At 41.0% G+C, this 25,416-nt stretch overlaps 1 protein-coding gene across 1 annotated transcript; it reads left to right on the top strand.

Annotated features, from left to right (window-relative positions):
• Positions 1-69: 69 nt before the first annotated feature.
• On the top strand, positions 70-25,041 carry LOC134746230 (axoneme-associated protein mst101(1)-like). The gene is made up of 9 exons (XM_063680563.1): positions 70-225; positions 364-521; positions 884-1,141; positions 3,791-3,883; positions 9,186-9,368; positions 10,287-10,486; positions 20,673-20,852; positions 22,695-22,857; positions 24,901-25,041. The coding sequence occupies exons 1-9, from the start codon at positions 216-218 to the stop codon at positions 24,988-24,990; spliced, it is 1,335 nt and encodes a 444-aa protein (XP_063536633.1). The 5' UTR covers positions 70-215; the 3' UTR covers positions 24,991-25,041.
• Positions 25,042-25,416: the final 375 nt, after the last annotated feature.

The following is a 25,416-nucleotide window of genomic DNA, read 5'->3' as shown; positions in this document are numbered from 1 at the left end:
AACCTATGATGATATAATACAAAAAAACAAAACAAAACTGACAAAAGACGAGACGAGACGTGGTTATAGTGGTTATATTCAAAGAGTATATAACCACTCTTTGGACGAGACGACGGGACGGAGACGGTTGGGGTTGAATAAAATATTCGTTATATCCTACATATTGAATTGACTTAGAATTCGTGGCGCTCATTTTCGTAAGAGAAATCGGCAAAATGGAAAAAGGTAAAATCAGGTCTTGTGTATGAAATACAACTCATTTTTAAGAAACTATTTATGTAAATTTTTATTTGGAAATACCATTAGCCTTATGGGTAACTATATCGTAATAAAATATCGTATAAAAGTGAAATGTTTATCCAGTGTCGACAATAGCTGTGGACAACTTCCTGACGAACTGGAGTGGCTTGTTTCCGGACATGCAGTTAACGACGGCGGACCTGAAGCGACCTCAGGCTGTTATGGTGGCTCTGTTCCAGATATTAGATCGTCTTGGCGTTAGCAGGGATGCTGTGTTAATGGTATGATGCTGAATATAGTCACTGTTTGGGAAAACGGTTTGGAAAAATACTGAAGCCTGATACTGAGTGTTGATGGCCTAAGTGAATGTTATAATTAATTAATTATTTTTTTATTTACACGAAAGAAAAACTTAATGTACAAAAGGGCAATGTACAACTTAATACCATGAGGCATTCTCTACCCAGTGGCGGATTTGCAGTCTTGGCCGCTCTAGGCCCCAGGCCCTGTAGTAAGTACTAGCTGCCCCTTTTACAGTTGGAGACTGGTATTGTGTATTTATTTCTGCCAACCTTTAACATCTTAATAATTAATATGATCCAAACTAGGTTTCAGTTTCAATACTAACTCTTTTACATTCCAGCCTCCAGAAGAATCTGACGAGCACACAACATACTACCGTGACTTACTGCCTGTGATCAACACTACACGCATCATCAACCATGTGGTGCCCATCATGCCAGAATCCAACATGTGCTTCCTCATCATGCACCTGCTGCAGCCCGTGGTGGGCTCCTCCTACACCATGCTCATGGTGCTGTTCAACCAGATGGTGTTCAATGAAGCCAGGCTGGGGGATATCGCAGCCAGTGAGGAGGAACTGTTTGCACATAAGGATGAGGTATACGTTATTGTTTATTTCATAATATTCATTTAACCTGTCTTTAGGACACCGTCTCTAAAAAAAAATTGGAATTTAAATGAAGTAGTTAACTTGGTGTTGAATAGCCGTTAATCTAAATAGGTTCCTTAAGAGTTCATCCATTAATTACGTCACACGAATTTTGAAGGTTTTTTTACCCCATCCCCCCTCCTTGTCACACTTGGTCACATTTGTGTGATGTCACATTTTTTCAATGAAATCGGCAAATCGAATTAAGACGTATTATTAATATTTTATCAAAATATTTTTGATAAAGGAAATATTAGTAATTAACTCGCTTTTATTAGGTCGACCTGTATGTAACTAACTATGGAATCTAAGGTAACTAATTTAACCATCTTCCCGGTTTCCGATGAAGCTAAAAATTTGCATATGCATGTAAGTCGGGTGACAATGCAATATTATGGTACAATCGAGCTGATCTGATGATGAAGACAGGAGGTGGTCATAGGAACTCTGTGATAAAACAACGCAACCTAATTGTGTTTGGGGTTTTTAGAATTGTCTCGATGAGTATTAGTTTCCTGTGGAAAAAAAGTACAGTCAGCGATAAAAACTTGTACCAAAATTTAATTTTTGCCAAAAACTTATTTTATAATCCAACTGATTAGGAAAGAAAATTAAACGATTAAAAACGATTATCGTTCCAAAAACTTGTTATTTAACTGTATAGCACATAAAATAATTAAAATAAGTTATAGTGACGTCACAAAGTTTGTGACACCCCCCTCCCCCTTGTCACAACATGTCACATTTTCTTGACCCCTCCCCCCCGCCCTAAACGTGTGATGTAATTAACGGATGACCCCTTTATGACTCCTTAAGAATAAATAAAATAATAAAATATTAAGGGACATCTTACACAACGAGCTGGAGCGAGGCCAAAACCGTTGCTCAAGATAGAAAGGGGTGGAGTAGGGATTGCAAACTGCAAATTGCATACCGGATTGGTATTGCGGAGTTTGCAAATGAAAAATATAACTGACAGCCCCATGTGCAGAGCGTGCATGGAAGAAGTTTGTAAAACTTGACAATTTAAAAGTGCTTGTTGCTGCCTATTTGAATAAAGAATATTTTGACTTGACTTGACTTGAAGAAACAACAAAACATATTCTCCTAGACTGTAAACAGGTAGAAGTATATAGGAGCAAATACCTAGGGAATCCATGCACACTGAAGGAGGCATCTAGCAAACTGAAGACGGCAGCTAGCAACCTGAAGACTTTCCTAGGCTTCGTGGAGGAGCTGGGGTGGTTAGAATAGCGCTACCTCGTTTCACGCAAAATAGGCACATTTGGATGTCGATTTGCGGAAAATGCCCAGCAAAATTAACTAACTAACTTAGTGCTTCCGCAACAAACGGTACCTGGGTAATATCATCATTATTGGATAAAATCCGAGTGACAAGACCCAGGGTACCGTGAGCCGAGGCAAGGAATGCTACCACTCGGGAGTGGTAGCATTGGTACCACCTCTCTACTGCGACGTATTCCCAACCCCTCGTGACGGACTGGAAGAACAGCTTGACACCACTGCGTTTCATTCAAATGCACATTTAAAATACCTAGATTCAAGCGCCACCTTAAAACTGTCTTATTATTAATCATGTCATCGAACCTTGCGACTTCGGTTTCAAACAACCAAGTTGGAGCCGTTCTCAAAATGTACGCATACTTGGCATGAGACGTGCGCAGATAAGCTTGTCCAGGTGTTCCTTGGCCCCAACTCAAGCTCAAGCTCAAGAGTGCAGCAACGACCCCTTCTGGGAAAATTGGCGCACCTAACTCGGCAGGGTTAACCTCCAGACCTATCCCCTTCAATGCTGGCACAAGTTTATTAAGGTCATTCAGCACTGTCTCTGGAATCTTTGGATCACCCCCAATTGTCCCGTCATCCAAGTACCAAACATTTAGAGGTGAACCCAGAGAAGAAATTTAACAATCCTCTGTATCGCCAAGCAAAAGATGAGAGGTCCTAATGGATCACCCTGCTGAGCACCAACCTGCGACCCCATTAAATAGCAAGTTGCTAGGTGTTGAATGGCATTGGTGAAGGAATGGAAAGAACAGGTAGGTGGGTGGGAGGGCTCCCTGTTCCATTACCTAACCAAGAATGACGTCTCTTCCACGCTGTTGAAAACATTCTTAATATCTATTTTAAGTATAACCAAACAGTGTCTGTACCTTTATTAGCAAAGGCATAGGCCCGCGTCGTATGTATCGCTGCCTCACACCTCGCGCTGTCCCAAAACCTATCTGAACAGGCCGAAGATATGTTTCCGTTTGGCCCCTAACAGCACGACAGCAGAGTTTGGTTGTAAGACGGCGTATTGTGCACCCTATACCGAAAAACAAACAAGTTGTTGCTGTTTGCGAGCGGGAACACGGGGCAGTAAAACGGCAACGTCGCACCGCACTTCGAATATTGGCGAGAACTCTAATTTTTGGCAGTGTTTTAAGCGGTTATTTTATATTTTAGCGCTTTGATTCTTTTTACCGGATACCTTGAAAAATGTACCGGATCCGCCGGACCGCAATCCCTAGTCACTAATACCCACTAGGCCAGACCGGTCAAATTAAATTTTATGTATCTATGTTACAATTTCAGGTAAAAGCTTTAACAGAAAAGAAGGACAATCTTATTCAAATGAGGAACATGGAGGCTGCAGAGAAGGGTAACAGAGCAGAACGCCTAGAGCAGGTAAAGTTCAGTATACTTATTACTATTTATAGGCAGGAATACTTCAAAATGTTTGACCTGATCAAGTTAAACAAAGACCATACTTATAATGTCCTGCACCTATACAATCTTTAATAGAAATAAACTGACTTCTCAAAACAGTTTGAAATGCCATATAAATTATTGACTGGTATTTAATTGATCACCAGATATAGTATAATTAATCCATTTCGTCACGTTTTTCTAGTAGCATTTCGTATCTATAAGGGTCGCAGTTCTAACCTAACCAAACACACTTCTCTGATAGCAGTTCGGTTCTGTGAGGACCACAGTTCAAACCTAACCTAACCCACTTATCTAGTAGCATTATCGTTTCTGTAAGGGTCGCAGTTATAACTCCGTGTCCGAGTGCAGGTCCGGGTCTGAACCGGGTCCGAGTCAGGGTCTGTGAACTCGAGCTTGACAAAAATGTGTCTTAAAAACTTAACTTGCTTAACAAACATAACGAAAAGACACATCGCCAAACGTGAACTATGCGTCGTTGAAGAGTTCCTTTCTGATCATCATCAGCAGTAAATGTCACTTTTTAGTGTTCCGTACCCAAAGGGTAAAAACGGGACCCTATTACTAAGACTTCGCTGTCCGTCTGTCCGTCTGACCGTCTGTTCGTCTTTCCGTCTGTCTGTCACCAGGCCGTATCTCACGAAGCGTGATAGCTAGACAGTTGAAATTTTCACAGATGATGTATTTCTGTTGCCGCTATAACAACAAATACTAAAAAGTACGGAACCCTCGGTGCGCGAGTCTGAATCGCACTTGGCTGGTTTTTTTAAATCTAAATTCTTGAGTTGTTGATGAAAATACTAAAATCACTATATGTATGCCTTTAACATTTGAGGAGTTGCCTCGATTCCTCATGGATCCCATCATCAGGACTGCGTTTTGATAAAAACGGGACCAATCTGTATCAATATACTTACATTAAAAAAAAAACATTTTCAAAATCGGTCCAGAAGTGTCGAGTGTCGGAGATATGGAGTAACAACCATTAAAAAAAAACAACCAAATTGATAACCTCCTACTCCTTTTTTGATTTGGAAGTCGGTTAAAAAGCCTACCTAGGATCAATACTACTAGTTAATCTAGCCTTATTCAAAACCCATATTATAAATAATAAACAAATAAATAAATAAATATAGGACATTCCTACACAGATTGACTAAGTCCCACGGTAAGCTCAAGAAGGCTTGTGTTGTGGGTACTTAGACAACGATATATATAATATACAAATACATAAATGTTTAAACCGTTTCTGTTTACTACACTCGTAATATTATGTCATAATAATCGTGACTTGCTGCCATACAACTTTACTTTGTTTTTAATTTCTGTTAATCGTATACATACTTTGTAATCTCACAAGCTAACCAGCAGGATAAGCAGGGTTTGTGTTTTTTTTTTGGCTGTAATTATAATTTATGTATTATAAATATTTGTATTTGCATTGATATATATATATTTATTACGTATTTTAATTATTTATGTCTGACGATGAAACTTTTTATTCTGCTAGTATTGACAGTACTTCTTTCCATTCTGTAGATTCCTTTGATACTTCTCACACTTTGGGCACTCTCGTGTCTCGCGAATTTCTCAACTCCGGGAACTTTAATGTATGCCACATCAATGCCCAAAGTATCCCTTCTCACTATAGTGAACTTATTGAGACATTTCAGTCCGACTTTGTCCATGCCATCTTGGTGTCGGAAAGCTGGTTGAAGCCTACCCTCGACTCTACCTCCTATGCCTTGCCTGGTTATGTGCTGATCAGGAATGACCGAATTGGCAAGGGTGGTGGTGGCGTAGCCATCTACCTTAGAAGTACCATTCCGTACAAGTTGCTTAATTCGACTCCTTCCCTTTACTCTGGCTCAGCGGAATGGATTTTCCTCGAGGTGAATGTTAAAGGCGTTAGGGCAGTACTGGGTGTAATTTATAGTCCCCCTACCGTCGACTACTTTTCTCATCTGGAACGAATTCTTGAGTCCGTAAGTTCTGATTACACACATCACCTGATCATGGGGGATCTAAACACGGACCTTCTGAAAGATACAACACATTCTCGTAAACTCAGGTCACTCCTTCAGTCGGTCAGTTTCTCTCTTCTTCCACTGGATCCAACTCATCATACGGCGTCATCGGACACTTGGCTCGATGTCATCTTTACTTCATCGCCAAGTCTTGTTACCAAGCAAGGTCAGTTCATGGCGCCTGGTTTCTCTCACCATGACCTCATATATGCATCTTACAAAATCAAGGCACCTAAATGCAAACCTGCTCTAATTCATATGCGTAGCTTCGCCAAGATTAATGCTGAATCTCTTTTAAAAGACGCCGCTGCTATCGATTGGTCTCCTGTGCTCTCGACCTCGTCAACTGACACTAAGGTCTCTCTCTTTAATGATGCAATTTTAGGGCTTTTCAACAAACACGCGCCTGTTCATACAGTGAGAGTTAGGCGTCCGCCGGCTCCTTGGATCACTGAGGACGTCCGAATGGCAATGAGGAGGAGGAACAGAGCTTTCGGGCTCTTTAAACGTGACCGCGCGGATGACAACTGGAAACTCTTTAAGGCAGCACGTAATCGTTGCAACCAGGTGGTACGTACAGCGAAGCGGCGTTTTATTCACCGTAATGTTTCCTCTTCGTCTATGGCCGATGTTTGGAAATTTCTGCGATCTCTTGGCCTGGGAAAACCCCCCAACAGTTTTAATGGCAGTTCCTTTTCTCTCAACGACCTTAACAGGCATTTTTCCTCCGCTCCTTCAATTGACACCACTATTAAGGCCACTACTCTTTTGAACATATCTTCTTTGCGTTCTCCTGCCACAGATTCCTTTTCTTTCTGTCCTGTCTCTGAATTTGACATAAAGGTCATTATTAAAGCTATCCAGTCAAAAGCCGTAGGTTGTGATGATGTCAGTCGTTGCATGATTGTGTCAGTCCTCGACTGCGTACTTCCTGTGATAGCTGACATCATCAACTCTTCACTGGCCTCTGGTGAATTCCCTTCTCTTTGGCGTAAAGCTTTTGTGATTCCACTGCCTAAAATTAGTAATCCCACCACTCTCAGTAACTTTAGGCCCATTTCAATTCTTCCTTTCCTTTCGAAAATCGCTGAAGCGGTTGTTCATAAACAACTTTCGGTCTTCGTTTACTCGCATAACCTTTTAAGCCCTTTGCAGTCCGGTTTCCGACCAAGTCATAGCACCAGTACTGCGCTTGTTAAGGTAACAGAAGACATTAGGCGGGGCATGGAGAATCAAATGGTCACGGTCCTTATTCTTATTGACTTCTCTAACGCATTTAATACCGTTGACCATGACATTCTCCTTGCCTTGCTCAAACATATCAGTGTCTCTGAAACAGCCCTTAACTGGATTGCTGCCTACTTGCGGGGGCGCCAGCAGGCAGTTCGAGTCAACCGGACTTTGTCTGACTGGTGTGATCTGGCAACTGGCGTGCCTCAAGGAGGTATCTTATCTCCACTTCTTTTTTCCACTTTTATCAATTTTATTACACCTGACCTTCGCTCTTCCTACCATCTGTATGCTGACGACTTGCAACTCTACGATCAGTGCTCCGTGACTGACCTCCCAACTTGCATTGGTAAACTTAACCTGGACCTTTTGCATATCCAGCAGTGGTCTGAGAGGTTTGGCCTCTTTGTAAATCCGTCAAAGTGCCAGGCTATTGTTATAGGTAGTTCCAGACAGCTTGCAAAACTAGACTTGGACGCACTTGCACCTGTAAGCTTTAACGGCTCCCCAATAAGATTTAGTCAGAGCGTTAAAGACTTGGGTGTTCTTTTTGACAATACCCTGAGTTGGAGGGCACAGGTTACTGAAATCAGCCGTAAGGTCATGGGCTCACTTCATTCTCTCAACAAACTGAAACACTTTTTACCGATCAAAACTAAAGTTGCATTAATGAACACCCTTATACTGCCCATTATTGATTATGGTGATGTTTGTTATCCGGACTTAAACGAAGAGCTTCTCGACAAATTGGATCGCCTGATGAATAACTGCATTCGCTTCATTTTTTGCCTCCGCAAATATGATCACATTTCTTCCTTTCGCTCTCAGCTTGGCTGGCTTCCAATTCGACAACGTCGCAATATTCGCTTGCTTTCCACTCTCTTTTCTGTGCTTAACGATCCACACTCTCCTGAGTACCTCAAATCCTTATTTCAATACTACGGCATTTCTCGCGACCGCCAACTTCGCTCTTCTGGCAATATGTCTCTGTCCATCCCTTTTCACCGAACCGGGTTCATGTCGTATTCGTTCACTGTGCAGGTGGCGCGCCTTTGGAACGGACTTCCTTTTAACATAAAAAATGCGCCAAATAAGTTCGCGTTCAAAAAATCCTTACGTGCTTTCTATGCTAGCGGAAAGAAAGTTTCTTAGTGTATTTTTATTAGTTTCATAATGAGTCTCGTCGTTATTTATATATATATTATATATGTATATTATATATGTATATTATATTTGTATATATATGTGATTATATGTTATTTTTATTTTATTTTTGCTGTTGTATTTGTAGCACCGCCCACAATTTCTCTGCTTAGCCTTAAGGTTGACTGGTAGAGAATGCCTTATGGCATTAAGTCCGCCTTTTGTACTGTAAGGTTTTCTTTTGTGCAATAAAGATTAAATAAATAAATAAATACATAGAAAACACCCGAGACTCAGGAACAAATATCTGTGCTCATCACACAAATAAATGCCCTTACCGGGATTCGAACCCAGGACCATCGGCTTCACAGGCAGGGTCACTACCCACTAGGCCAGACCGGTCGTCAATATTATCCCTTTGAAAGGGATAGCAGGTTGTTTTCTTATAGTTATAGAATAATAATTCCATAAACATTTTGACGACCGGTCTGGCCTAGTGGGTAGTGACCCTGCCTGTGAAGCCGATGGTCCTGGGTTCGAATCCCGGTAAGGGCATTTATTTGTGTGATGAGCACAGATATTTGTTCCTGAGTCTTGGGTGTTTTCTATGTATTTATGTATTTGTATATTATATATATCGTTGTCTAAGTACCCACAACACAAGCCTTCTTGAGCTTACTGTGGGACTTAGTCAATCTGTGTAAGAATGTCCTATATTTATTTATTTATTATGTAAATATGGATGTCTGTCTGATGGTGAGGTGTTAAACTTAAAGCATAGACAACAATTGTGTTAAAATTCTGTGTCGTCTGTTGCAAAAACTTGTTTTATTTTACCTGCTAAACATTTTGTATTACAGCTTGAGCATGACATACCATTATTAGAAGAGGAATTCAAGCAGGAAAAAGAGATAGAGGCTGAAGTAAAAAAAGAGTTGGAGGCCATAACTGAAGAGAACAAACAGACGGACATTCTGCTGGAACAGAAGAAAGCTCACAGGGATGGCATTTTGGCAGAAAATGCAAGGAAAAAGGCTTTGAAGGTACTGTAACTAAGTGTCCATAATACATGATACGCATCTATTCTGACCAAGATCTGCAGTTAAATTTTTTTTTTTTTTTTTTTTTTTTTTTTTAATCTGGTTTTTATGGAGGCTTTGGACAATCTAGGTGAACATGTCAGCCTCATGGGTGCTATCATAGTTCCCTACTCAAGGGAGAGGTCAATAAAGTGGTAAACACTGATTGCTTTATCCGACATAGGCTCTGCCAACCAACAATTGATCTGTCCATTGTGCATGGAGCCCAGACTATCAAAAATTCTTTTTCTCAAGTCCGAATTCCGGACGCATTCCAACAACACGTGAGACAAGTCATCAGTCTTCTGACAGTTTGCACACAGTGGTGACGATTTAACACCCATCATGCACAGAAATTTGTTTGTAGGGATGTGTCCGGACCGGACTCGGAAAGCTATTAGAGTAAATATTAAATGATATTTCTTTCCAAAAACTCATTGGTACAGGGCTTGTTGAACCTACAACCTCTGGCTTTCCAGCCACCCACATTGCTATTAGGTACTTAACTTACAACTTTTTGACGACCGGTCTGGCCTAGTGGGTAGTGACCCTGCCTATGAAGCTGATGGTCCTGGGTTTGAATCCCGTTAAGGGCATTTATCTGTGTGATGAGCACAGATACCTATTTGTTCCTGAGTCATGGATGTTACCTATGTATTTAAGTATTTGTATATTATACCCGCAACACAAGCCTTTTTGAGTGTACCATGGTAGTCAATTTGGATAAGAATGTCCCTATAATAATTATTTATTTGTATGTCTTTCCCATCACGGAACAATGGTTTTTTGTTATTTATTTATTATTAATTTACTAACATACAACTACCAGTGCTATTACTTAATTATAAATTGTTAACATTACGTAATATTGTAATTTTCGAGGTATATGACGCGGACGACATCAGAGGTCAGGTGGAGCAAGCGGCCCAGAACTTCAGAGAGGCGGAGGAGAAGCTCAGCACCCTGTCAGCAACTCTCACGCAGAAGGAGAGCAGTCTGCACAACCTGCAGTCCTTGAAGCCCACGCTCGACCAGACCAACACGCTCCTGCATGACATTATGAAAATGGCTGACAGCATTAAGTAAGTCTGAAAGTCTTTCTTAATAGACCGCGAGCCAGGCGCAAATTTTGTCAGTCATCGCCTCCAGGGAAAAAACTCATATAGCGGTTAACGGCTATGTATGATGAACCCTCGTAAACATCAGCTGCCGCTCCGTTGATGGGTTGAGGAACACGGTCTTTCTACAGCGATACAATCGGCTGACGATTTTGTTTATTTACAATAGCATCTAAACTATCATCTGACAAAGTATCAAGCGGGAGGCGATGACTTTACTTTTTTTATAGACTTTATTTGCTGCCATTCTTCAACCCACCAACGGAGCGGCAGCTGACGTTCACGAGGGTTCATCATACGTAGCCGTTAACCACTATACGAGTTTTCGCCCGGGAGGTAATTGGTCATAGAAATCTGTTCCTGGCCCGCGGTCTATAATCTACAACTTAGAGAAATAGAGAACTTACTGTTCACTTATTATAATACTTGGTGACTAGATTAGTAAAACCAGGGAACAAATCAAATTATTTTATGAAATATTTTTTGATTTGTATTTTTTAAGTAATCACACCACTATATATACTACAGAAAAAATGACCATCAAGTCCACCGGTGGCCGAGGTGGAAATCGAACCCGCGTCTTCAGCTTACGCTGCTAACGTCCTGACTACTAGACCACCAGGCCACGGCGGTACCCGTCCAAATTCTCTGGTGTATGCTATCTTTGGAATCCTAGGCGCATTTGACCAACTCGTAAGGGCGAGCAGTGTGTGCTTGCACCTATATATGAATCCTTTACTGGTTTACGGTCGAATGGGTGGTCAGGACGTTAGCCGCGTAAGCTGAAGACGCGGGTTCGGTTCTCGCCTCGGCCGCCGGTGGACTTGGTCACTTTTTCTTTAGTGTATGTTATCTATTTCAGTTTATAGCTTGGTAAAGTTCATGGTTCATGGGTGAACCATCTATTTCTTTTTATTATTCTGTCCTGTCAGCTAGGCGACAATAGTAGCACAGTTTGTTAGAAGAACTCTTGTACCACGTTATATTATCGTACTCGGTAGATGGCCCATTGTGGAAAGGGCTTATAACTAGGTACCACAAAAATTCATGTTTGGTTAATAATGCCATATTACTAGGGGTGACCATTATCCATAACCACGTAAACAAGTGACAAGAAATAGTTGATTCACCCTCATTAGAGCAGGATAATCTACGAGTAGAACTTTCTTTTTTTATTATTATTGAGAAACAAACAGTCTTAAAATAAACATAAGCAACTTAGCTAATAGCTACAAATTGATTTTTTATAGACCTATAGTTTCCTAATTCACATATCGAGGTACAATTAAAAAGTAATAATAAATAGTGCAAACTTGTAGTACCCAGTAGTTGTACATAATTATAACAATAGTATACCTACTAATAACAATAGTATATAAATATATAAAAAAGAGAAAAGACTTATACTTTTACTTTTCACTTACTTAGACTTAAATTAATAAAATTACAAGTACTTACTATCGGGTTGCTTGCAATATTTCACCCTTATTTTAATAAAGAATATACAGTTCTTTTAAACAAGCCTAATGAACTGCTAAACAAATCTGCGTCCATACATTTTTCATTGTACTGCCTACACGCGCGCCCAATATACGAATGCCGTGCGTGTTTGTAACAAGTATATTACGCTATGGACTCTATGTAGGTTCTCTCAGTGACGTGGGTCTCGACGCTGCTATCACAATACCCGTCTCACGTCTGGCAGTTTCTTAAGGTATCTCCTAGTAGATAAAGTATATCCCACCAAAAACATTTCATGTAAAGTATTGCCAAGACTAGGCGCATAAAGCTTTTACACTCAAAAGCTATCAGATCCCGTAGTAGGTACCAAGACTTTTACTCTGTAAGTCCTAACTTTGTTAGCTCTAACTGTATAAAGACAACATCTTGGTCAAACGTACAGTACGGCTTGGCCGTTTCGTTGCACTCACATAAACACTCACTCGGTGGACTTGTTGTACAAAGTAGTTACACAAGTCTTTCAAATTCTGAGTGTCATTAAGGGATTGTCTAATTTGTCCATTTGACAGCAACGAAACGGCCAAGCCGTACTGTACGTTTGACCAAGATGTTGGCTTTATACAGTTAGAGCTAATAAAGTTAGGACTTACAGAGTAAAAGTCTTGGTACCTACTACGGGATCTGATAGCTTTTGAGTGTAAAAGCTTTATGCGCCTAGTCTTGGCAACACTTTACATGAAATGTTTTTGGTGGGATTTCATTCATTATTGTAAGAGTTGATATACCAGCTATAAATGACTTATTCGTTTATAGAATCTACGATAATACAGGATAGTTTTAGAAATGTTAAAGTATTATTATCATAATCGGAATTGTTTTTAATGACCTAAGCGTTAGTTAAGGTCTCCGATTCAGCTCACTCAACCGATTTTTGTGAATTTTGTGTGGGTACGTACGTGCTATCGCAGTGCTGTTGGAAAACCGCGGCTTTGTAGTGCGACGATTCGAGTTTGATCCCCAGACATGTATTTTTTAAATTAAAATGTGAAATTAGCGAGTGCGAAGTCCGAGCTAAGCGTAGGTATTCGTTACAGTTGGGCAAAAATATTTTCTAGTCTCCGGCTGTTCCTCTGTATAAGTCGTACGTATTACTCAACTTATTTTCGGGAAATTTTGTGAGCAGAATTTAGTTAAAAAATATTAAAATAGTTCACTTATCACACGCGAGTCAAGAGGTAAAGAAACCGGTATATAAATGAGCTCTCCGAATATGCATACATTGTTACGGATCTTACGGTCGCGTTACTCCGGTGTTTCGAGATCTCTACACGCATGCGAGTTTCTAAATCGTTGGGAACTGTTTGATGGTATTGTGACATCCGAAAACAAAAAGTCGTATGTGCCTGCAAACTTCTACTACAAATAAATTGTGCATCACAATACGGCAAATTTAATTAAATTAACAAATTTTGTTACGTGAGAATACGAGTCACATAAACGTCGTCAGTCGAGTATGTAATGTAGTTTATAAAACAACTGATCATAGTCTGCTCACAAAATACACATAATGTTCCAAAATGGCTGTCACATATGGACAGACAGACGGAAGACCGGACGGACAGACGGACTAAACAAAACTGTAAGGATTCCGTTTTTGCCATTTTGGCTACTGAAGGCCGAATGCCCGAAGCGTATGACAGGTACACGCTACCCGCAACGTCTCCAAGTATCTTCATGGCGAACGGTTTGGCCGAAGGTCGAGCTCCGCGAAGATATTAAGGTCAGAAGTGACCAAGAGAGGCGCGCTTCTGTAGTGTTCAAACACAAAACTTTAGTACCTACAAGTGTATGCATGCATGGTTCTTGCGACTTCCACAAACACCTACTTGCGAAGTGCTCGCCATCGGCAAATAATTTTGTATCAATACAGTTTTTTTTTCTAATAGGCTACACTTATTTAGGCTTTGTTCGCGAGGTTGTACAGCTCACAGAACCTCCCTTGTGCTTAAAGTTCATCATCTTCCTCGCGTTATCCCGGCATTTTTAGCCACGCCACGGCTCATGGGAGCCTGGGGTCCGCTTGGCAACTACTAATATCAAGCCACATTTTTTTACGAAAGCGACTGCCATTATTAGGATTAGTCCCGTTTCCTCGCGATTTTTTCCTTTCCGGAAAAGCGACTGTTAAAACCTATCTTAACAAGGTAAAATAAGTACGTATTAGTCCATACAAATACCAAAGCAAATACCTAATACTTACCTAATCTAGATAGATTAAGTCTCTCAATTCTATGATATAATAATTAAACTAATTAAGGTGACATCTACCGAAACTCTTGTGTACTTGCAGAAGTACTCTATGAGCTTAGTTTAGCTATGTCATTATATGTAATCGTTCATAACCAATCCGTAGTGTCATAGTGTGGCACTGCACTTAGCTATATAAGCTTCTACATGTATGTAGATACGATCACTTTTTTTAACCAGCCTTCTGTTAACATTAAGCCGGGCCGGGGTTTGAACCCGCGACCTCCGGATTGAAAGTCGCACGCTCTAACTGCTAGGCCACCAGCGCTTGTGTTTGAAGTAAGGTTTTAAAAAGTTTACGACAAGAAACAGTGCCAATATAGAGGGCGCTATTTGGCTGGTTTACGTGAACCTGGTTCAAATAGGTACTTCGAAAACTTTTTTGTTTTTTTACTGTTGTTTTTGTATTAGCATTCCGATCACTGCTACCACACAAAATTTCACGATTCTAGGACTTCAGGAACCAGTGTTTTCAGGATTAGAGGTGTTTTAGGTACTCCCATTTTAAGGGGTTGCAGGGCGAAAGTTACAGATTTCTGGTCACCATATGTGTCTGCATACAGACCCATCCCTACATGCCAAATTTCAGCCTTCTAAGACTTCAGGAAGTAGTCTGTATTTTCTATGACGCGAATTTCATGTGTTTCGGACAGTGAAAATTAAGGTACTATAAAATTTTAATTATAATTGGTAGCTTAATAAAACTTGGTGTTTTTGATAAGTCTACTGAGTACATGGTATACAAAAAGTTACAGCTCTCTAGCATTGTCCAAGACGAAGCTACGAGGGTTCGAAAATACGGCGAAACGTGCCGAGAAAAGATATGCACTGCCTTTTGCCCTTTGTCTCGTCTTGGCGGGGGCACGGCCGTGCCCCCAAATTAAGCTAAAGAAAGATTGGGCGCCAGCACACATAAAGCGTGCAAAAGAAGGAAGATTAATATGAGATGAAATAAACTATTGTTTGAGCTCAGTTACACATTTAATTACAATCCTTAAATAAATGGATGACGGGCAGTGATCCTGATACAGAATTTACATTACTTATGGTAATTATGCTAGGGTGAACTATACTATAATGAGACGTTAAACGTGATAAAGTCTATGAAGTTCTGCTTCTACGCTTAACACTTCGCACTTTAAATCAAATCTAAGAGGCCACTATTATATGTTCCTTGCTAGGTTAATTAAGTATTAAAGAAAATCACTAAGAGAAATTAGAGTTGACCACACCTGAGACACGTGTTGCTACAGAGGCAGCAGAACTGTGGCCACGTGCCATCCCAGTGGCGCGCAGCAGATGGCAGGAGTCGCGACGATACGCAGCGAGACCGTCGTTGCGTTTCCAGCCAGCCGTTCTACTGGTACGCCACAGTTGCGATGAACATCACGGAGTCACAAGGACGATACCGCAAGAGCAGGCTGCACTAGCACGTTCCCAGAAGACAAAGCCAGGTGTGCAGGGGCGCAAGGAAGGATGCCGTGGGGAAGGAAGGAAGGACCGGCTTTCAAGCTACAAACAAAATTACACATTGAAACACATGTTGGCAAAGTGCATGGCCATGTGCACCTCGATTTCATCTTCCACGAAAACAAACCAGACAATAATTAAAACTCCTACAATACTCTACTACTCATGAGAAAACTATTAAATGTGACCCATGGTCATTATTGCCACGTATGCACAAAGACAAAGAAAGACTACACTTTTCTATATTAAATCACAAATCCTTACCCGGACTTTTGATGAAATTGTTGGTATCAACTTGTAACATGTTGATTTGAAGCTTAAATAAATTATTCCCACAAGGAATTCAAAAAGACAGGAACGCCATTGCCACGTTGTTCTAAACAAAGAAACCAAAAATTAATACAAATCAGCACGTTAGAGATTGGGCCGTGCCTTCACGATGACAAATATCAAGAAACTTACCTCGCTACGGGTTATAAGCTCTAATGCTTAGTGTGTTTGCATTTTAGGGCTGCTTGCCCGAAGAGATCGACTTGCAGAATCTTTCCCGTTACGTTCTACATCGCCATTCGATTCCAAGTGATCGAGCACTTTCAACTTTTCCACGTCCTCACGTATTAAGTTGCCATATCAACAGAATACATCAAACCAATCTGTCAGTCAGTAACAACCAGGAAAATCACATTCATCCCTTTCTTTTGGGCGCTAGTACTAGTGTAAGACAAAGACGGCATGACTCTCTCTGTCTACGTTTGAAATGTGACAGTCGAGTCGAGTGATAATGTAGCGAAACATCTGAAAACACGCCTTGCAGTAAATGTTGCCAGGTTCTATACAAAAGGTATTGCCCGACCTCGACAGATGGCGTTAGGAGTATCGAAACGAGATTGATTCCTATATAAGCCAAAACTCAAGTTAGGATTTTCAACCGTAACATGATTTGTTTAGCTGTAAAGGGGCCCACTGACTATCAGTCCGCCGGACGATATCGGCCTGTCAGTTAGAACAAAAATTGACAGTTCCGAACAACTTACAGGCCGATATCGTCCGGCGGACTGATAGTCAGTGGGCCCCTTTAGGAATGCTAAATAATGCCTTACTGCGACAACTACGTTCATTCCTACGGGGGACACGAAAGCAAATTTTATGTAATAAGTCGGGGGCATCTACAACATTATTAATAATTTTGAATAAAAATGCTAAATCTGTACAGGACCGTCTAAGTGAAAGTGGCTGGATATTATAATGTGTAGCCGAGGAAGCGTAATTTACATAGTTACGACCCACTCGAAATTCCAGTGCTTTAACGAACTTTTTCTGGAGTCTTTCAATTCGGGTCTTATGGACATTAAAGAGAGGATTCCACACTACAGAAGCAAATTCCAATCTACTGCGAACGTAACTATTATAAAGAAGTTTATAGGTGAGATGTCTTCGAAAAGGTTTTGCTACACGAAGAACGAAACCCGGTAGTTTGTATGCTTTGTTTAAAATATGATCTATATGAGGGTTAAACGTTAGTTTTGCATCCATTAACACCCCTACTACTAGGTCACGTATACTATGCTGTCGTGTTAGAGTACTGCCGCACAGCCGGTAACTGAATACAATGGGATCCCTTTTCCGAGTGAAAGTAATAACTGAACATTTGTCACTATTTAAAAACAGATTATTTTCAATACAATATGTTTCAAAACTAGTTAGATCATCCTGCAGTAGGGCACAGTCAGCGTCTGTTTTAATGACTCGAAATATTTTAGTATCATCAGCGTATAAAAGAGCTTTCGAATTTGTCAGACACTCCGTGATATCATTTATATATAATATAAATAATAATGGACCCAATTGGGACCCTTGAGGGACACCTGAGGTGGTTATTTTGAAAGCCGATGAAAAACCTCCGAGTACAACACTTTGGGACCTATTTTCTATATAAGATTTCACCCATCGAAAAAGATCCCCATGGATGCCAAGGTTCCAGAGTTTCACCAGAAGCGTATTGTAAGAAATTTTGTCGAACGCTTTGGCGAAGTCTGTGTAGACTGCATCGACTTGATGCTTATTATCCATTGCATCTCGTATGACTTCACTAAAGGACAAAAGATTACTCTCCACACTTCGACCCTTGTAAAACCCGTGTTGACTCGGATTGATATGACGCCGTACAGCGTGCAGCGTATGATAATTGATCAGTGACAATTTTTTCCAATATTTTACCGAATTGGCACAACTTAGAGATACGCCTATATTTTTCGACGTCCTGGCTTATAGGACCCTTGGGTATAGGTGTAATCCACGTCGTTTTCCAGATTTGCGGAACCTTTCCCTCCTTGATGACTGCTGAAATAATTTGGTGACAGGAACCACCAAAGTGCCAGCACATTTACTAAAAAGTAAAGAATGTATACGATCAGGTCCTGCGCCTTTATTTATATCTACAGATTTTAGATACTTAAGGACCATTTCATTTTACAACATGATTGTACTGAAGTTAAAAACTGGCTTTGGCGGTGGATCCAGACAGTCGATGTCCAGAGGTGGCAAGGTGGAATTTTCAAAGACTGACTGGAAATAATCACTGAACATATTACAAATATTTTCACCGTCTGATGCTAAAACACCCTTGTAATTCATTGTTTGAGGTATGCCTTTATTAGACATTGAAGACTTAATAAATTTCCAAAAATGTTTTACATGTGAATTTATCTTATCCTCGGAACTGTCTATATAATTTTTATAACACTCATTTTCTATTTTTTCAGCTCTTTTTCTTAAAATTTTAAAACTCATAATCTAACGGATTACCATAACATTTCCATAATTTATGATATTTTCTTTTTTCTTTCAAAATCTTTCTTAAAGACCTACTATGCCATACAGGATAATTTGTACACGAGTTTCTAGAATAATGGCAAGGTACGTGTTTTTCTATTAAAGTATATAACAAATTATTAAACTTGTTTACGCAACCTTCGATATTTAAATTATTGAAAAATGTGTCCCCATCTATATTTAATAGGTCGCTGTTAATATCATCATAATTTGCTGAATAGAATTTATATATAAGGGTTTTAGCAGGTTTAATTGGCGCAGTATAATTAAGTTTTAGGATTAAAAATAATGCCGCATGGTGTATATCCTCTGGAGTTAAAGGAATATTACACCTGGTGACTGCATTATTATTAGATCGCAGTTTGACTTCAGATCCTTATCGTGGTGGTCCTAGGCTTCAAGAAATTCAGTGTTGCCAGTGGATAAAATTAAATCCCTTTTTGCAAATTGGACTGAAGGGAGTCTAGCTCTTAGCGTAATTGCACTTAGTGGGAGCAGTTTGGGTTGCACAGTTGAGTCGAAAGGAATCGGGAGAGCCAATTAGCCTCATGCATGAAGTTTATATTTGAACGAAATATGTTTTGTTCGGATGTTTGTTACCGTTATATCATGTTACAAACAGGGACCAGACAACCCTTTCCGCGATAAAACCCTTTCAATGGGCGACACTTAAACACGGCTAACACATTAAAAGACTTTCCCTTTTGAACTGCAAGCCCATTCATAGCCCTACCTTTGACTAACCCTTACCGAAAAGCTAACCAAAAATAAGGCTAGCCCTTAATAAGGGTTACCCTTATCTTTAAGCGCTTTTTATAAAGGTTTCCCTTTGCGTGAAAGAGACAGGATTAGTATATATCTACGGTAGTGTATGAAAAGGAAAGAAAATACGTGCCTAGTCAAAGAACGCCGCCGTCGCCGCCGACGATCGCTCGGATTCGAAGTAATGTGTGCTTTATGAACAAGGTAGACGACTTAAATTAGCACGCTTGTATGCTAAAAGTGAAGCCCTTTATAAGGCTAACCCTTATAAGCAATATGCAAGGTGTTGGTGAGCGGATGATAAGGGTTTTGTAAGGGTATTTGGGCTACCTATTACTCAAATGTGGTAGCTTTATATAAGGGTTTTTAAAAGCAAAATAAAGGGTTTCGTCTGGCAAAGGGTATGGTGAGTTAAGCCTTATGCAATACCCTTATAAAACCCCGATAAGGGATAGCGGGCCGGTCCCTGGTTACAAATGCATTTCCGGTTTTAAATTACCATTTAATTACTTAAAATTATAAATAAAAAGTACAAAAATTTGCCCGCGAAAAGCTAGTGAGCGAAACGCTCGAAACGCCACGTGACGTCACGCGTTCGACAGATTAGTGTCATTAGTAGCAAACGTCAGTTGGGCCGCCCAACGTGTGACGTCATCACGCTCTGTCGAATTCGCGCCAAAAATTATGAGCGTTTCAACCGCTCAAAAATTTTCAACATTTTAAATATTTTTTAATAAAATAATGTTAAGGTTTACAAAAGTATTTTTATCATTTCCGGTGTTCCAACGATATAAGTTATGAATCCAAAAATAAAAATAAATTCATGCATGGAGCTAATTGCAGTTGAAATTATTATAAAAGTTAGTACCATTTATTATGAGTCCCCGGCAAGCTCGGCCGAATTTCACCTTCCCATACAAACGGAGTTTCGTTCTTATTTTAAAACTACGGGTTGGATTGTAATGACTAATGAAACTTTGCACATACAATGACATGAGGTATATATAGGTCTGTAATTAGTTTATATAGCTCCAGTTTAAAAAACAAACTAATTAGAGCAAAAACTAGTTTTGTATGAAAAACTTAAATTCGCTGTATTTTTTTAGCTGTGGTATCTGAAACTACATAAACTAATTACAGACATAGATATACCTTATCCTATTGTAAGGACAAAGTATTAGAGCAAACTAGCTACTCTTTTTAAAATGAGATCGTAACTATGTTTGTATGGAGAACCAAGCTCGCCGGGGACCCTTAAAGTACGTCTACGACTAAGATAACTCGGGCGTAGATGTAAATAGTAATTGTAATCCCCTAGGGAGGTGGAGACCGGCGACCTGGACACGGACAGCTTGGAGGGCGAGCTGGACGTGCTGGGCACGGAGCTGGGCGAGCTGCGAGGCGCGCTGGCCGACGCGAGGGACGCGGCCCAGCGCGCCGCCGAGCGCCGCAAGCAGCGCCGCCAGGCCCGAGCGCAGCAGCAGGCCGAGCACGACCGGTAAGTCAGGTCACGCGTACTCTGGCGCGCTGGCCGACGCGAGGGACGCAGCTCAGCGCGCCGCCGAGCGCAGCAGCAGGCCGAGCACGACCGGTAAGTCAGGTCACGCGTACCCTGGCGCGCTGGCCGACGCGAGGGACGCAGCCCAGCGCGCCGCCGAGCGCCGCAAGCAGCGCCGCCAGGCCCAAAGCAGCAGCAGGCCGAGCACGACCGGTGTCAGGTCACGCGTACTCTGGCGCGCTGGCCGACGCGAGGGACGCAGCCCAGCGCGCCGCCGAGCGCCGCAAGCAGCGCCGCCAGGCCCGAGCGAAGCAGCAGGCCGAGCACGACCGGTAAGTCAGGTCACGCGTACTCTGGCGCGCTGGCCGACGCGAGGGACGCAGCCCAGCGCGCCGCCGAGCGCCGCAAGCAGCGCCGCCAGGCCCGAGCGCAGCAGCAGGCCGAGCACGACCGGTAAGTCAGGTCACGCGTACTCTGGCGCGCTGGCCGACGCGAGGGACGCAGCCCAGCGCGCCGCCGAGCGCCGCAAGCAGCGCCGCCAGGCCCGAACGCAGCAGCAGGCCGAGCACGACCGGTAAGTCAGGTCACGCGTACTCTGGCGCGCCAGAGTACGCACAGTACGCGGCGCCGAGCGCCGCAAGTAGCGCCGCAGGGCCCGAGCGCCTCAGGATTCAATTATTTTTTATTTATTTATTTAAGAAACAAACAGTCTTAATACATAACACTGGAAATTTTCTTAAAGCTAGACTTACAGTTTCCTTAATGAAAATATTTTAACATCATGTTTAATAAAGTTTCTACAGAGTAAAACAGAGCTATTTGTGCAAACAAGAACAAAAACAATAACAACAATAATGAGAAAAAAAATGCAAGAGTATCAGGGTGTTAACAATTAAATTGTATATAAACTGAATACTAAAAAGGTTTTGTTATTCTTATTACTTATTAACGTTCAATACTGAGATTTTTTCCCAATAGCGCCAAACTAATGATCTCGGTTATTACACTGCATAGATAGTGTTTTAAATCTATTAAGTTTCTCGCAGAAAATATCGAGATTCAGAAATTTTTCGTTGTACAACCTGCATGCCCTTCCAACAAAACTATTTTTCGCGTAAGCAGTCCGACTACGGGGGATGTAAAAGAGGGGTTTTTTCCTGCAAGCGCGTTCACAACGTCGAGGAACTCTGAAGGATAGTGAATGTAATAAAAACGGAGAATCAATAATATTGTTAATAATTTTATAAAGGGTTAAGATATCGGTACGTTCTCGGCGATAACTAAGGGATGTTATATTGTGTGCTCTCATTGCGGTGACGTAATCTGATTTTTTTTTTCTAATCCTGTATTCTATTGTCTTAGCAAACTTTTTTTGAACTCTCTCTATCCTATCACTATGTATTTTATACTGTGGGCTCCACACAGCGCTTGCAAATTCCAAACGACTACGAACATAACTGTTGAACAGTACCTTATAAGTTAAAAGTCTCTTAAACGGTTTACCTACGCGTAATATAAATCCTAACTGCTTAAATGCTTTACTTAACATGTCATCAATGTGAGGTACAAAAGTGAGTTTTGAGTCCATTATGACACCGAGGTCTCGAATCTGGTGAACACGACCTAAATTTTTATTACAAAGTTTATAGTCAAAATTAATACTACTCCTTTTTCTGCTAAAACTTATAACGAAACATTTGTCCGGATTTATTATCAATGCAATAAGTCTCAAAAAGATCCAAATCATCTATTATAGAATCCTTTGCTTTGTTCAGGATTCAATGTACGTCCTCGCCGTAAATATGTCATTTTGCTCCCTTGTGACACAATCTACTATTCCAGCGCCCTCTTGGAGTCCTCGGAGAAGCACCGGTGCGCCAGCCAACAGGCGAAGCGCGCGGCGCGGCTCACGCAGAGCATCAAGGAGGCCACCGCCACGTACGAGCACGACAAGGCGACCGGCGCCGCCGAGCTCGCCCGCATCAGGGACCACGCAGCCGGCAGCGTGAGTACACTACAAGTTGGACTGACTCTTCACAGAGTATGGAGTGCCACAATAAACGTCAAGTTCAAACAGTTAAACTGCTTCACACAATCAATGCCAGCGCGAGCGTAGCCGATAACACAGGGAAAACCGTATGTAGCGAAAAGCGCCTACGAATAGACAACCCGCCTAGCGGGTCGCTGGCAGTGAATGTGTTAACCCTTTTCCAGGCCGCACCAATGTACAAAGTTTACCAAAAATATCCAAATTAATTCGTTTTGGTGATTCGAATATGGATTAAAAAAGTAGCTGAGACCAGTGTAGAATGGTATATTATACGGGAAACCGTATAAGATGTGACCTTATTAAGCGGTTTTTTCTGTGTGGTGTTTAAAGTGGATTTTCCAGTTTTTACTTCATAGGCTGCAGAGTTAACTTGGTAGTCGTCCACAAGGCCGCATCGCATGCAACGGATTTTAGTATTCTTTGTATTGAAAGTCGCACAAGTGCGTCCACTGATCTGCACGAATCGCACGCAACGGTTTTTATTATTCTTTGTATTGAAAGTCACACAAGTGCGTCCACGGATCCGCGCGCATCATACGCAACGCATTTTATTATTCTTTGTATAGAAAGTCACACAAGTGCGTCCACTGATCCGCGCGCATCGCACGCAACGGATTTTAGTACTCTTTGTATAGAAAATCACACAAGTGGGTCCACTGATCCGTTGCGTGCGATGCGGCTCTGTGGACGTCTACCTTTAAACAGACTCTATGATCCTACGACTACGACATAAACAGTTGATGAGGTAGTTACGCGTTGGTTTTCTTGTAGAAGGCATAGTCTGGCAAACCACTTAACACATTCAATGCCGAAAACCCGACTATCGAGTATTTTATGGTTTCGTTCCCAGGCCGGACGACCCGATATTCAGGATCGTTATACTACAGCTTTGTATGACTAGATTTTTGTGGCCTGGCGAGGATGTCTTGTGTGGCTGGGTGGGGTGGCAATGAATGTGTTAATTAACAAGTTGAACACATATAGGCGCGAAGGCTCGTAGTCTCTTATAAAATTTAAATTTCGCGCCTTTTTATACTGACAAATGGTTGGCTATAGTTGATTTTGCGAGTATTTAATGTCGACTTACTGAGTAATAGGTACCAGAGGCTAGTAAATTGAAAAGAGCGTTAACTCCCGTAGATAGCAGTGAGAATATTCTTGTAAATTTCGCTAAAAATTATTTGCGTATGAAAATGTCACTGTTATTTTGAAGCGTACGTAGGCACAAAAGCACAATAAAAGAATAACAAAAGCATGTCTAGATTGCATGCATTAACAATAGGGGGTATTACTGCAACTGAGTGCAGCGCTGGTCCGTTTAGTAAACCATAGAGTAACTTATACATACTGTGCCTTTAACAGTTTTTTGACAAGTTTTCAGAGATAATAAAATATGACATTGATGCATTAAGGCGGTTTGTTTACAGAGAACCTACCGGGAAACGCGAATCCGTAATTTCGCTATCTGCATCTTTATCACTCGAATATGCAAGTGACAGAGATGTTAGATAACGAAATTTTGATTTTCTCGTTTTGCGATAGACCCTCAGATTGTGGTAGTGGCGCCCCCTGCGCAGTATCGCGTAATATTCCCTATTATGGTTGCAAGAAGGATTAGCAAACGAAAGCAAGAAAGCGATGTTTTGAAAAGATGTGTCCCGCGGTTTCTTGCCGGTCCCATATTGGGATACCCAATTGAGAGGGGGGATTTAAATCTTCTCGGGTCAGAGGTGTAGGGGTAGAGCCGGTATAGCTTTATTTGACGTTCATAAGCGCATTGTAATATGCCTAGTTGAATAATAAACTATCTTTATCTTTTATCTTTAAACAGCGCAGTTGTAACTTGTAGCTTAACTAAACTCGATGCTTATGTCTCTGGTCTGGACTATTTGATTACGCTGGCAATACTGACTTGTGGGTGTCATATGTTAAACTATCATAATAGTTTCTGGATTTACGGCTTTGATCTGTATCATAATTATTTTTCCTCTGTTTTAGTTGACGACGATGCAAAACAATCTTCTCACCAAAATGAAGGAAGTCTACAAGAGGGTCGAGGAACAAAACCAGAGACAAAAAAAGTTTTGAGTTTTTATTATTTTATCTTACACAGTAATTAAAAGGTTAATTTTGTTTGTAGTAATAGTTTTTAGGATGATGATGATGATGATGAGGTGCGCAATAAATATATTTAATGTTTAATTAATGTATGAGTAAATTGCTAAAAAAGTGTCCGTAACTCTCACAAAAATATGCAAAAATGTGACACAAAAAGTAAGGAAATGTACGTGAAAATCTTTGTTTTACGTCACACAAAGGAAACCAAAATCGACGCTGCTATATGTTTCACCGCGTGCAGAATAAAAGTTGCGTCGAATTCAGGAATCAGCAAATACCATGTCGATAGCCAATTTATCTATAGAACAATGTGAAACTGTAGTAGAGAACTGCTGTTGTTAGATATATTTTGTAGTGCATTTTTAAATAAAGAAAATGAAATAATGAGCTGTGGTT

This window comes from Cydia strobilella, chromosome 1 (assembly GCF_947568885.1).
Source record: "Cydia strobilella chromosome 1, ilCydStro3.1, whole genome shotgun sequence".
In the NCBI taxonomy this organism is placed as follows: Eukaryota; Metazoa; Arthropoda; class Insecta; order Lepidoptera; family Tortricidae; genus Cydia; species Cydia strobilella.
This window is presented reverse-complemented; position numbering and strand designations above follow the sequence as displayed.

Bases quoted from the DNA above. Each gene is read 5' to 3' on its own strand.
- LOC134746230 (XM_063680563.1), top strand. The intron at 522-883 runs GTATGATGCTGA...TTTACATTCCAG, and splicing joins GCAGGGATGCTGTGTTAATG to CCTCCAGAAGAATCTGACGA. The intron at 22,858-24,900 runs GTGAGTACACTA...CCTCTGTTTTAG, and splicing joins GGGACCACGCAGCCGGCAGC to TTGACGACGATGCAAAACAA.